Below are 13779 nucleotides of genomic sequence, written 5' to 3' on the forward strand. Positions count from 1 at the left end.
TACGAGTTAAATAGTAGTGTCCTAATTTTTAGCTGCCGCAAAGCGGCTGTCAATTGAACTCGATTGAATAAGAAAACTGTTATTTTGCGCCATAATTATTCAAAGCAACAATAATTATACAAATACACATTATTAGTATGCATAAAATATTTATTAAGTAGATAATAGTCAAACGTAGAGCTAAAATTTAATCATCTATTTAATGACTTCATTTTCACATCTTTTCTTTTCAAAATTTGTAATTAACTTGAAGATAACTACTTTTGTTATTGTTTAACATAGTTTTGCATTAAATGAAATAATGCAATCTTATCGTACTTTTGTGAAACTTTAAAAACAACGTATTTACAATTTTATGTAAACAAAATCTAGTCACCATTGATTTCTCAGTCAGTAACTAATAAGTATTGGTGGTTAAAATATTGAAATAAGGTGGAGGAAGACTTGCATGCGCTGTGAAACATAAAAGTCCCTAAAAAAATAAAAAAGGTGGAATTAGTTCCAATTTTAAGAAGAGGTAAGACATCAAGTCATGTTTATCAGGACTATGTAACAATGTTCGTAATTAGCAGCAATGTGGTCTGAAATTGCATTGCATTTTAAGATTAAGCCCGATAAAGACAATAATAACTGTTCCCATACTATGGCTGACTACTAATTATATCATTTTAATATAGCACTAAACTTTTTGTCAGTCTCATCTTCACGAATGTTCTGTTATTGAAGGCCACACAAGAGAGTCTTATATACAAGCATTTGAGATGTGCACGCCATTTGCTATGGACATAACACCAATTTCGTAACGATTGGCACACAATTAAAATTCGACGTAATGTGTGGTCCAAATAAAACCCATTTTAAAGTGACATTATTTTTTATGTATGTATTTATTGCATCCGTGTTTGCTCAAGAGAAGTTTTATGATCGGAGATACGATTATTACGATATTGATAATTTGATACAGAATGTTAGGTTATTGAAGAAGTATTTGGATTGTTTTCTTGAGAAAGGGCCCTGCACACCCATTGGCAGAGTGTTCAGACGTAAGTACTTGTATTTAAATTTTATGTAACGATATTATGACTGTTTCCAATTATCGGTTGAATAAGGAAACTTTCTTTAGACATTTAAAGTTGTCTTACACATTACACAATACTTGCAATTAACATTCATTTAAGTAGATTGTAAGAGTACAAAATTATATCATTTGTTCACTCGAATATTCGATTATTGTGATACTTAGAAAAAATACTGTTGGATGTATTTAGTATTTTTTTTGGATTTAAGCTGTTCAACAAGTAGATACTATAAGTATGTATATTATCACAGACTACTGTGAAAAGTTAAAAAAAATATTGTTTGAATGGTCTCTGAACAATACTGACTTAGTAACTACACTCTATCTTCTCTATAAATTGCGGATAACACTTGGAGCTTGTTTCATGATTAATTTACGTCTTTTTTAATTATAATTGTATATTAATTGTACGTTACACATAATTGTGTTTTTTTATAACATGTCACTGTTCCCCGAAAAGAGTCTTAATTTTATTTTCATAATAATAAATTAGAGAACCGATGATGTACAGCTCTGTACCCATGGATGGCTGTTTTAATTATAAATCCTTTTAATATGAGAAAACGAAGTTGAAATACATTTCAAAAACAACCATAATTGCAATCACTTTTGGGTTCAGTTCCCCTGTGCTCAATATATGGGAACGGAGAAATATGTGACTTACTTCCATTCACCAACCACGAACAAAAATAATTATTTCTTTCATGTTACCTCGCACCTCTAACTATTTGTCGCAAAATGTCATATTTCTTATTAATAATGCTGTCAGGATCTTTAATAGGGTGTTAAGGTAGAGAGTTTAATACTAAGTCAATTACCCTCATTCCACAGAACTCCTCCCAGAAGCGATAGCGACTGCTTGCAAGAAGTGCTCTCCATCACAACGAAGGCTTGCTCGGAAGACTTTTAACGCATTGAGAAATCATTTTCCCGAAGGACACGACGAATTAATAAAGAAACTCGATCCCAAAACCAAATACTATGCAGCTTTCCAAAAAGCAATCGCAAATTGAACAACAGTCCACGCAAGTCATTTTGAAAAGTAAGTGCGTATCTTGTGCGATTTAATGACAAGCAAATGTCAATACTGTTAATGCACGAACGAGTTATCGTCTCGTTTTGTAATGCTGTTATTACTTGGTGTTATGAAATAATCCCGCATAATCATTCCCAAATTAATTGTTTATTTTTAAGTAGGTAAACACTGCTAGCAAACATTCTATTAATGTATTTATTTTCGTCTCTAGCACTTCCTACGAAGCGCCAACTTATCTTATTTGTTTGATAGATTACCACGGAAAACTCCACTTATTAAACGAATGAACGTATTAAGATATATTAAAATTTATTGTTTTGAATGTTTTACGTTCAAAAGATCGAATTATGAGTAATTCGGCATTCAAGCATGTTATGGTGACTCAGCATGTTTCTCGATTAAAAGTTCAAAAATGCATTTAATGCCTTTGATTTTAAAGTGCTTATTTAAGGCCATGTTATTGACCTACTGCTGCAAAAGCGTCTCATTGCAAGGAAGAAAGTAATAATTATCGGGTTGACAATTAAAGATAAATAAAATTCACATTTTCGAATTGATTCCTTCACCTTTAACCAGATGAAAGGTCGTTAAGGTTGTTATATAGTCATTGGTCATTGGATAAACCGAATACCTAACTTTATTTTAAAACATTAATGTCTACATAAATAGCTGAATACTCACCTACGATGAAATTATGGACTATGGAATTCACGTTTCGGAGAACTTAATAATCGGTTCATCCATGCATGAGCCATGGAAGTTTCCGTATTGTTATGGTAATAAAACAAACCTATAATTTGATTGGTTATGTTCCTATTGGGTTGTTCAAAACATAAGAAAAAAAGGTGAAGTTGAAAAACAAAAGAAATACGAGTAATTAGTTGAATGACGTAGGAATTACGTGTCATGGAGTTCTTACGAAATATATTACAATTACAACGTTCAAATTACATTATAAATGGGGTCAGATTACATATTATTGTTTTTATTACTTGATGCAGTAAAGCTGCAAAAAGCTCGTTTTGTTGCGGTTACTTAGGTAAAATATCGCTACTATGAAAGTTGTGTGTGCGTCAAATTTAATTCTTCTTGTTGTCATCTTGACGCCTAGTCTTTAACTAGCTTGTAACTTTTGATCGTCAATAAATGATAGGCTGTAGTTATACCTAATCTATATTAAAGCTAATTTAGTGTTACGTAATTTAAGGCCGTTGTCCTGTGGGACATTTACTAACAATCATTATAATTATGATACAAATTTATACATTTTCGAAAGTTGCAACTTTTTCTATCTATTTGTGACCATTTTAATAATCTTTCATTTTGATTTGTAATCTCTTGTAGGTGTTAAAGGTAATGGCTCTCCTTGTACCTACTTTTTATCATCTACGCATCACCCTATGGTTGACTGGTGAAGGATACCTAAAGAATTAAGTCCCAAATTGCCCATCAGGTATAAGAAGTAGTTTATTAACAAAACAATATTCATGTTATCTCATACGCTACTTCAACTGTTACGTGATCACTGCAGAAGCTAAGATTTTATTGTCATGTTGAAAGCGTCACTAGATATTCTGTAAATTTCCCCGAACTGTTATGACATCACCATAAGCTGCAATAGACTCGGTCTACTTCACAGCCATGTCACCACACTGTTTTGGTTCACTGGAGATGGTCACGTGACACCTCTCCTGCTTCTACTGCTTTTGAAGTATGAGGTTCTGTCTGCTATTTGCCCTTGAGAAAATGATCGGTATTGCTTTTGAAAAAAAAAAAATGAATTTGGAAAACTAAAGATGTAACTTTATCTTTTTCGTTGATATGTTGTTGTTGTATATGTTTCTTTTTAAATATTTTCAACAAAAAAGATTTGATGACCCATTTAAGCGCGTAATAATGCTGTGCGGGAACCGGTGCAAAAGCTTAACAGTGTAGGTAGGCTTTGTGAGTCGTTAGGAACATATTTCTTATCTCTCCTTTACGACTATAAACCCATGCGTTCGTTCTCTTGTAATAGGACGTCACATACTTAATTTGATGACGAATGTTTTCTTTGTTCCTCTTTATGGTCATGACTCATAAAATTGGCACCTTTTCAATATTAAGTACTCACGCAATGATTCATCAATCAAAAATATCATTAAATTCAAATTATAGTACCACGTAGGGTACTAAATTTGGTGATACATCGTTGTACATCAACGAAAGATACCTGAGCAATGTAGGTAGGTACGCAGGTTATTGATATATTCATACTATCTAACGATTGTGTAGACTGACAGACTCACTGAACTCTTTTTGACGTGAATTCTATTAAGCTCGTAATAATATATTCCTGCTAATTTTTATGTTTGGCAATTCTTTTTGGGATAATTTACCTAAAGAAGCAAGAAATTCGTAAATCTTTGGAAATACATGGCGCCAATGTGGAACTAAGATTTACTTTAGTGTATTATTTTTGTTTTCCTCATACGAACCGGCAAAACCTTAATATTACTTGTTTTCTCGGTATCACACTGCAACATATGAAATATTTTGTTTATGAACTCAAGTTGCTGTAACATTTACATTTCACTAACAATACCGGGAGGGAATTACCAAAAGCAGCCTATAGTCCAAAAGGAACCCGTATTTGTTTTGGTAAAAGGTTCAAATTTGTTTGCGACGGAGGTGTAAACGTTGACCCATGTGCCAATGAAGGTAGTGGGTATACCGTCGTCAATATAAACCACTGTCGCTTTCTGCCAACGCTAGTTCTTTAGGTTGATTATAGAGAGTAAAAGGTGGGTGAATGAACTGCATTCTGAAATCAGTGGCAAATTATTTTGTGACTTGTGATACGAAAACTGTGAATTTGCTTTGTGACGTATAAAAAATGCGATACCAAAAATGATTAATAAAAAAAATAAGTCTGAAATTCTGCACCTTAAGCAGTGTACTAGTTTTTTTTTTTATATTCAACGTAATCGTAACGTTAAATAAAAGTTTTATGAATCTAAACTTGCTTCAGACAAAAAAACCAATACGTATTCTACAAGCGTTTTCCGTTTGCCCATGGAAACGGATCGCTAAACAGATTACATCGCTTAATATTCGGGACAAGTCACATTCTTTGTTCCATTGTGATCGCACGGGGTTCATTAATTGGAAGAAAGGAATTAAATTGAACTGTTATTTCCAGAATCCATCCGACAAAATGAGGGTCCTGATTGTGTTGTCGTGTCTGGTCGTGGTGGCGTTTGCCGCTGATAAATACAACGCAAAATATGATAACTTCGATGTCGACACACTGATCTCCAATGACAGACTTCTCAAAGCCTACATCAACTGCTTCTTGGAAAAAGGACGGTGCACGCCTGAAGGATCAGATTTCAAAAGTAAGTGGACTTTAAAACAATATTTTTCAACTTTATGTTTCGGTGTTAGTGATAAATTTTCCAGAAATACTTTTATGCTTTCTTTCTTCATTTTAAGGCATAGCAAAAAAATTGTGCTTAAGGAAAGAACAGTTAAATCGAGACATTATAAACTTTTTGTAACTTAAATCCATTAGTATATGTTTAAATGGACACATCCAACCGGCGATATGTCGAATCAAGAAACGGATGTGTTGACATAGGCTTTGTAACATTAATTACATATTTACGTAAGTCAGGATAAACCCAGTACTGGACGCTGGAACTCTTTGCAAAAAGCGTGCCAAGGTCAAGGACCACTAGAAGGAAAACGGTTTAGTTAGCATGTCCACATATAAACTTGCAGCAATTTTCATATCCTTGGATTATTTTCCTTTGTCAAACAAAATGATATCAGCAGATATATGCTTCCTTTATTTTTTTTGCTAATAATCATTCTCATATTTCCAGAGACCCTGCCTGAGGCGATTGAGACCACTTGTGCCAAATGCACAGAGAAGCAGAAGGGTAACATCAGGAAGGTGATCAAGGCTATCCAACAGAAGCACCCCAAGGAATGGGAAGACCTCGTCAAGAAGAACGACCCCAGCGGCAAAAACCGCGCCAACTTCGACAAATTCATCCAGGGAAGCTAAACATTCTCATAGTACCCCAACAAGTGATTTTAGATTTAAAATTTTAGGTTCTAAGATTTCACATACAATTTGCCGGAGTTTTAACAGTTAAGTTAGCTCTCTACTAAATTTAAAAATGATAATTATTTCCTTCGACCCTTAGGATTTCTCCCGATGCTCTCTTTAACTCCATTTTCCGGGATCAAGATCCAAGTGATTTAATTTATGTGTAGGTTTTTAGATAATCATCGGATGACAAACTGTTGTGTTATTTATTTGAATATCACGATGTTGACTGATATTGTAATAAAAAATAATAATTGAAATCTTGTTTTCCTTAAACCTCTCAATTAACCATAGTTATACTCAAATTAGAAGTAATCCAATATTCACGTTTCCACAAATTGGTTTTAGTCAAAATTGACCAAAAGACACCACGTGACGGCGACTTAGGAGTTAGGACAACTTCTTCAATAAACATTCTACGATAGTTTTTGACAACGATAATGCAGCGAGTGATACATAAGTAACATAGTTAGGTCGAATAATAAAATTATTAATTATGAAACTATTAAAACGTGAGCAATTGAACTGGTTGCATGTAGGTTTATGTGTCAGGCAGGGCCGGCACTGCCGTTGCGCCAGACAGCCCACTCCGGCGCACTGATGTAACTTCATAGATTGTGTAAGCCCGTCACATAATCTTCGGCAGTGCGCAATCGTTCCGCATCATAAGCCGCAGATTTAACTTTGTTGGGATAATACGGGATGCCTTTTAATTATTGCTAATGATTCGATTTGTAATGCTATTCTCCGTATCATTTCTTGTGGGTCATATCTTTATAAACATTGCTGACTTTATTTCTAAACTTAAGTGTGTGTTTTGAAGAATATGGGACTTGACGAAATAGAGAGTACTTTTTTTGTAAATTAGCGACATTAATTATTTTGTATACTTATTTATTATTGTGTCTTGAAGTAGTAACTTAATTAACTAAGCAAATAAAGCAAGTTGAACTTATTAAACGTTGGAAGTCACGATATTATTAGATCAATGCTATTATCTAAGTCGCGTGCAGAATCGGTTTGTTAGTATCTCTTAATTACTGCCTTGATTGATTATCATGCGTAATAAAGGAAACAGGTTTTTGAATAGTTTCAAAGACGTAAACAAGCTTTTCTTAGTTAAAAATATAGATTTTTAATAGCAGTCACGCATATAAAACCAAAACAAGTTTTAAACTCTTAAAAAGTTGAGAAGGGATCGGGAAAAACGTAGGAACTTAGTTTTTATGACTGTAACATTTCCAAGACTAGAGAGGGCCTGCTACTAAGATTTTCTTCACACATCGGTCTATGGGACAAAAGGAAAAACCTAAATTACAACTGGACAAGGTGATCGATCGCAGTTTAGGCTATGCTTGACACGATCGGTCCCTGGATGAGTGACCATCTATGTCACCTTAAATTGATAGCCTTAAATCTAATCAAAAGGTTTAAAAACAAACAAAGGTATAAAATTGCAACTTATATTACTGTAATGCTCCACATAATTCAAAGTGTCCGTTTACTTATACTGCCGTTTCGTGGACAAAGTTTTTCTTTTACAGGTGGCCTTAATCGGATCCCATGACGAAAGCGGTGAAGTCCTTCTCGTATTTGCTGTCTGGGTCGTATTTAGCACGGAACTCTTTGAAGTCATCAGGTCGCTTCTCAGTCAAAGCCGTCACCGTCTTACGTACATTCTTCTTCTGGATGGGCGTACATTTAGCGCAGCAAGTCGCTATCACTTCAGGAAGTAGTTCTAAAATATAAGATATGGTTATCAGACACCGATTTCTTTTTATGTAAGTAATTTGCCCAAAACCAGAATTCAAATTCTGATAATGAGAAATGCTAGAGGATCAAGCTTCTCTGTTTGATTTAATAGTCTTGGTTTCGATTACAGAACATTACCAAAAGATTCGCATTTTTTTAATGGTATAGACACAATATACTAAAAACACTATTCACCTTGATCACAAAGAAACATAAATACATCTAGAAGAGGGTAAAGCATCCTTCGTATAATGACAATGTGCGTCAGTTTTAGACTAAGTAATAATAATTATATGCGTAGAAGACTGTAACACGTTCCAAGGGTTTTTAACGTCCTATCCCTGAAGCATCGTAAGAAAGGTACTTACTTCTGAAGTCAGCAGAATGCTCTACGGAGCACGGTCCCTTATCCAGCATGCAGTTGATATAAGAGGTGAACAAGGCGTCATCACCGATGATCTTGTCTACATCTATTTTATCGTAGATTTCATCGTAGCCAAGCACACAAGCCGCAAGGGCCAATACAACCACCAAGTAGGTATTCATGGTAATAAGGTGGTTCTGGAAATACGAATATTAATTAGGATCATGTTTGCGTTCTTTTCAATTGCTTGGTAAGATATTACTCTCGAAAAAAGCTAGAGTGCAAAGAGAACAAATCTAACGAAGTTTATCAAAAACATGGGTGTGACATTCACTTGATTAGCTTTCTCAGGACTCAGCTTGTTTAATATTCTACGGGTTAACGCAAGAGACTATACATTGACGCAGCTGACATATTAATAAGAAAGAGTTACTAAGCCATTATTACTAAAAATATACTTGTACGGCTTATAAGTATCAAGCTTTAGGTTGACACAAGGAATGTGGATAAAGGTATGCGAAAAGACTAGCAAAAATTAAATTCACGTAAGAACGTATAGCCAGTTTGAACTTTTCATAGTATTAAATGGCTGCTTATGAAAAAAATTAAGAAAGAAGAAGAGCCATATAACCAGGGTTGCCATATAAGGTAGCCATATAACTAGTTGTTGAAAGAGACGATGCCGTACATCATACAGAACATTGCTTTTCTTGTGCAATAGCAACACTCCTGGATTTGAAATCGTTGGTAAGGCTGCTATATGAGTATTTAAATATGCTGCAAATTGCCTAGGAATAATCCTAACAGATCTTATCATGATAATGGGAGAATTATTGCAGGCCTTTAATAGGACAAGGATAACCAAAAACGAAATAAAGGCGTTTACAAAATATGTTATGACAAAAATCCTTACCCGAATTCTTCCACTATTGCTAACAGCTGACTTGATGCCTGAAGCTTGTCCCATCACATTTTATATGATACCACTGCGGATACTCACAATTATTATAATTCCTAATAATATAAAAAAGAAATTATTTTGTTTAATGTCATTATAACATAATTTGGCGAGGTTCAATTGTTTGATATGTCAAATTTTACATTGGCCTTGACTGATGTTGACATGGATCGTGGATTTGTATGGGATCATATAGTTTTGATCCTTATCAGTAAAAGGCTCATGGCTATTTTTAATATTAAACGATCAAAATAGGTCAATGTATACTCTTTTGCACATCATTAACAATAATCGTTGTTCCGATTATGGCATGATTTGCTGTTTAACTTCCGATGGTATTCATGAGGTTGTATTTTTGGAAAAGTTCCACTGAAACCAATCTACGTAATTAAGATTGTTGTTGGAAAGCTTACCTATTTTTGATGTAACAGATAGTAAAACAGCCTTCCTGCCAAGATCCATGCCATCTTCTCCTCGCTGCCAGAGAAATATATGTATTTCAGTGATGAAACATTTTCAACCGTTGTAAGGCTTCCTACTACAAGAAATAAATCTGAAGTAAAGGGCATAATAATTTACTTGTGAAACAATCACGCGATTTCACATTATTCAAAATTCCGCCGGTCACGATTCCCATATTTCCAAATGTCAATTTATTTTTTGGACACGAAATTTTAGAAGTAGTGCTATGAAAAACATCGCGGAAAAGAAGAGAGTCACGCAAGAGCAAGACGTTTATCGTTACGTTTCTATCAAGTTTGCAACGAGTATGTCAGCTGTTGCTGAAAAAAGCTGCCTTTTAAACATCACGAAAACCTTCACCGCTTTATGCAAGTCATAGTAAAATATGCATTAACATAAATCCAAATGTAAAAAAAGAGGAAATCGTGTCACGATGACAATAATGTATTCAAATCGGTCATCATTGAACTTGTAATCAGGAACTCTAATATTCTTATAATGCTGGCTAAGTGGCTTAATTACGTTTCCATTATTTTCTTTAGGAATTTTCCGGTCTTTAGAAATATTGTTGCGGGTCCCACGCTCAGCTATATAACATAGGATATCAAGAAAAGTTTATTGTCAGTCATCTGTGCTCCTTCGTAAGGTAAGATGAAAAGCTCCTTTTATCAACTTCAAAAAGGAGAAGATTCTCTCTCTTTCTCCTTTTTCATTTATCGTGGAATAGCTGTCATTTGGTCGCATTAAAATTGCATCAATTTTCGCATTGTAGATTTAATTTGATATCTGATGTACGTTTCTTTTGTAAAGATATAGATTATTTCAATGTAGACCGAAACTAATGTTTAGACAAATACAAACAGCAAGTCATTAATTTCAGTTTGTGTATAATAAAGAACTTTAAACTTAACCTTCCAAAAAGAACTTTAGACGTAACCTTGCATTTAAATCCTTATCTCAATCAAATTTTGCTTATATTAATTATACAGTATGCAGTTTTTCACGTTTTTTATTTGACTGATGCTTGAAGCATATTTTCGCTTGTCATGCTCGGTCATCTACACTCATTGAGTTAACTTAACTATAAAATAGGTTCAGTGCTCAGTCCATCAAAACACCAGCATTCAGCAACATCCACTGTATTTGGAACTGGTAATCACAGCTTTGAACCGACAAAGAAGAACTTCTGCCATCAATATTAAAAAAGTAAGACAGCAAATTGTAAGAGCAAAGCCCAATCTACATCGTGTAGTGCGACGCCTTGCTTGCACTGTTCAGGAGTACTCTTCTTCCATTAAGAAATATCTCCCTGAATAAAGTGCAAGAAGTAGTTCCATAAAGGATCTCAACGGATAGCCGAGTGAACAGCAAAACCCACTGAGTGGGAAGTGTTCGAGTGTTCGAACCCCGCGTAGATACAGTATTTTTGTGATTCAGGAATGCTTAATCTTAGCCCAGGTGTCCAAGTGTCTGTAACGTTCGTTTCGTTTAAATGTTCGTGAAACTCTCTCCCTCTTCACAAGGACCAAATACACATCAAAACCATGCTGCGGGAAAAGTTTAAAAAAATACTTGAATTTATTTGTTTTTCAGATTCAATTATCTTCATCATGAAACTCTTGGTAGTACTGTCCGTGGTGGTGGCCCTCGCGGTTGCAGCGCCATCAGGGGATCATGACTATCTCCTAGCGTATGACTTCGATGCTGTCTTCGCCAATGACGAGAAGAGGAAGGTGGTGATGGATTGTTTACTGGACAAAGCACCCTGTGGAGAGTACGAGAAGCTGAAAGGTGAGTTTTAATGAGTCTTTACTGTAACAATGAATTGGGAATGGTTTTGTTATTATCCTTGCATATTAACGAAATACTGTTACTAGAAGATATTATTTAAGTTGAAGCGTCGATAAATCATGTTTACAGAGCAAAGTCCTTTATCATGAAATGTTTATATTTTTTACGTCTTTTAATAAACTGTTTCATGTAAGCTTGTAAATATATAATAATGTTACACCAGAAGATGATTCGGATGCTTAAAATTTTATGAGATACTAAATGGTGTGTTGTTAGAAATAATGGGGTAATTTATCTTATTACGTGAATTGGGTACAAAGTTGTATGATTTCAATAGAGATCAAAAGATTCAAGTCTATGAAATGCATCGTTATTACTATCCCATTATTTCAACCAGAATAGAACATAGGTCACTAAACGTGCGTGTTTTTAACCTTGATTAATAATTGGGCTTTTATTCTCTTCATCATTGTTCTCTAATCAAGGAACATCGAACAATATCCAACTATGAAAAGCAATACCCATACATTAAAAATATTACTTACATCTCCAGATAAATACAAATCAAGCTTTTCGCCTTTCAATTTGCGAGAAGACCTATTACGTGCTTTGTAGGAATTGCTCTTATGAAATAATTACAAAAATTACTGTTAAAAAAATCTATTTGATGACTTGATGTAGGAACTGTCTAGTTATGACATGAATGCTTCAATTATTATTTTTGCTTATCCATTTTTTTTTAATGGAAAATCATCAAATGACTCCTTCCGCGTTGGGTTAAGCGAAAAGCAATGTCATGTCGACTTCTTTGACTGAAACCGAAACATGTTCCTTCCTTTGCCTTTCTTGCACCGTGCCATGGTAACCCTTTCGGACAATCAATCAAATACAGACAGGCATCACCTGCCGGGACGGGATTATAGCCCTAATGGGCTCCACAGAGCTATCTGACATTTTCGCATATTTATCCTAAGCCGGTAATGTGTACCTAACTTATCCTTGTTAATTTATTGTTACAGAAAGCGTGATGAAGGTTGCGCAGACCCAATGTGCTGACTGTACTCCGGAGCAAAAAGCGAAGTATGATAGCGTTATGAAGACATTCCATGATAAATTCGAACCCGAGTACAATGAGTTTGTGCACAAAATGACCACTAAGAAACAGTAAATGTTTGTACAGAACAGTGTGATTGTCTGCATTAGTAAATAATCATTTGAGTAATGCAATTAAGTATATATTTTGTGAAATTAAACTTATCTATTTGAGTCATTTGTTTTAATTTGTAACCAAAATAAAAGGAGCTGAACCTTTGTCTCTCGTCCTTTGCCTAATATTTATCTCATTCTTAACATACTACGATTTTGCCGTTCAAGTCTTTTCCATCTTTTGGACATTGATTATTTATCTATCTCCAACTACTATCATCAGACAGCGCCTGCCAAAATTGTTATTGCAACCCGCTCTAATGAATTTTGCAATACAAGTTTAGAAGGGGAATTTATTATTTAATTTCTTCTTATTCTACTTTTTTGTTGTCATTCCGCTATTTTATATAATGCTATTTTCAAAAGACACGTTTCATATAGGTCCTGTGTTCGTGCCGCATCCCTCTTTCTCTCTTATAATACTCAAACATCTGGCACATCTGGCTAGAGTTCTGCGAAATTGATCAAAACACATTATTATTATTTTATTTACAGAGTTTTATGAGCCATTCCACACAAGACCCAGTACAATAAAAATATCGTGTGGTTACAAACTTGGGCTTTTATTTCACTCCTTTGTTACCTATTTGTCTCTTTTACCTAAAAAAATACCACATAGGATATTCAACAATACGATACATGCCATGCGTAGTGTAATTGCAAAGTATTGTCATATTCCGTGACTCTAGCTTAAGCAGTAGGGCTCGGGGTATTGTTAGTGTAGGTAATGGACGTCCGACGTATCCATATGCTGTGGTTTGAAGTCATTAGCCTTGTATCCCGAAAAATAAAAAGGTATATCTCTTCAAATATCTTCGAAGGATCAAGAACAGCTGGCAACTTGCTATTTCCATTTTAATTACCATAGGCATATATGCACAAGAATTTCCTACCATAACGGGATTAACTTAACGACTTAATAGCGCTTTTAATAAATCATCAGCTGTGTCTCATCATGTAATAATTTCTAGCAATTTATTGACAATAACTTATAGGTAATTAGAAAAGGACGATTTAAATCGTAGCGTAAGAACTT

The 13779-nt window shown here is 34.5% G+C and overlaps 3 protein-coding genes across 7 annotated transcripts; 2 read left to right on the forward strand and 1 right to left on the reverse strand.

The window, feature by feature from the left end:
• The first annotated feature begins 444 nt into the window (after window positions 1-444).
• LOC113495233 (ejaculatory bulb-specific protein 3-like) lies at window positions 445-6470 on the forward strand. 5 transcript variants are annotated; one of them, XM_026873893.1, is made up of 3 exons: window positions 445-1043; window positions 1910-2124; window positions 5296-5374. In XM_026873893.1, the coding sequence occupies exons 1-2, from the start codon at window positions 833-835 to the stop codon at window positions 2089-2091; spliced, it is 393 nt and encodes a 130-aa protein (XP_026729694.1). In that variant the 5' UTR covers window positions 445-832; the 3' UTR covers window positions 2092-2124; window positions 5296-5374. The 5 variants fall into 5 exon arrangements, with proteins under 5 accessions (XP_026729694.1, XP_026729686.1, XP_026729669.1 ...); XM_026873885.1 differs by lacking the exon at window positions 445-1043 and adding an exon at window positions 5981-6470 and having other exon boundaries at window positions 2041-2120; window positions 5296-5491; XM_026873868.1 differs by lacking the exon at window positions 445-1043 and adding an exon at window positions 5981-6470 and having other exon boundaries at window positions 2044-2124; window positions 5296-5491.
• Window positions 6471-7629: 1159 nt separating this feature from the next.
• On the reverse strand, window positions 7630-9864 carry LOC113495270 (ejaculatory bulb-specific protein 3-like). The gene is made up of 4 exons (XM_026873936.1): window positions 9698-9864; window positions 9240-9312; window positions 8331-8523; window positions 7630-7948 (listed from the first exon to the last, which is right to left on the reverse strand). Exons 2-4 carry the CDS (start codon window positions 9291-9293, stop codon window positions 7761-7763), a joined length of 435 nt encoding a protein of 144 aa, XP_026729737.1. The 5' UTR covers window positions 9294-9312; window positions 9698-9864; the 3' UTR covers window positions 7630-7760.
• Window positions 9865-10306: 442 nt separating this feature from the next.
• On the forward strand, window positions 10307-12803 carry LOC113495345. Its single transcript, XM_026874035.1, has 3 exons — window positions 10307-10392; window positions 11340-11537; window positions 12557-12803. The coding sequence occupies exons 2-3, from the start codon at window positions 11357-11359 to the stop codon at window positions 12703-12705; spliced, it is 330 nt and encodes a 109-aa protein (XP_026729836.1). The 5' UTR covers window positions 10307-10392; window positions 11340-11356; the 3' UTR covers window positions 12706-12803.
• The last annotated feature ends 976 nt before the right edge of the window (window positions 12804-13779 follow it).

The sequence above is a fragment of the Trichoplusia ni genome, chromosome 1 (assembly GCF_003590095.1).
Source record: "Trichoplusia ni isolate ovarian cell line Hi5 chromosome 1, tn1, whole genome shotgun sequence".
Classification (NCBI taxonomy): domain Eukaryota; kingdom Metazoa; phylum Arthropoda; class Insecta; order Lepidoptera; family Noctuidae; genus Trichoplusia; species Trichoplusia ni.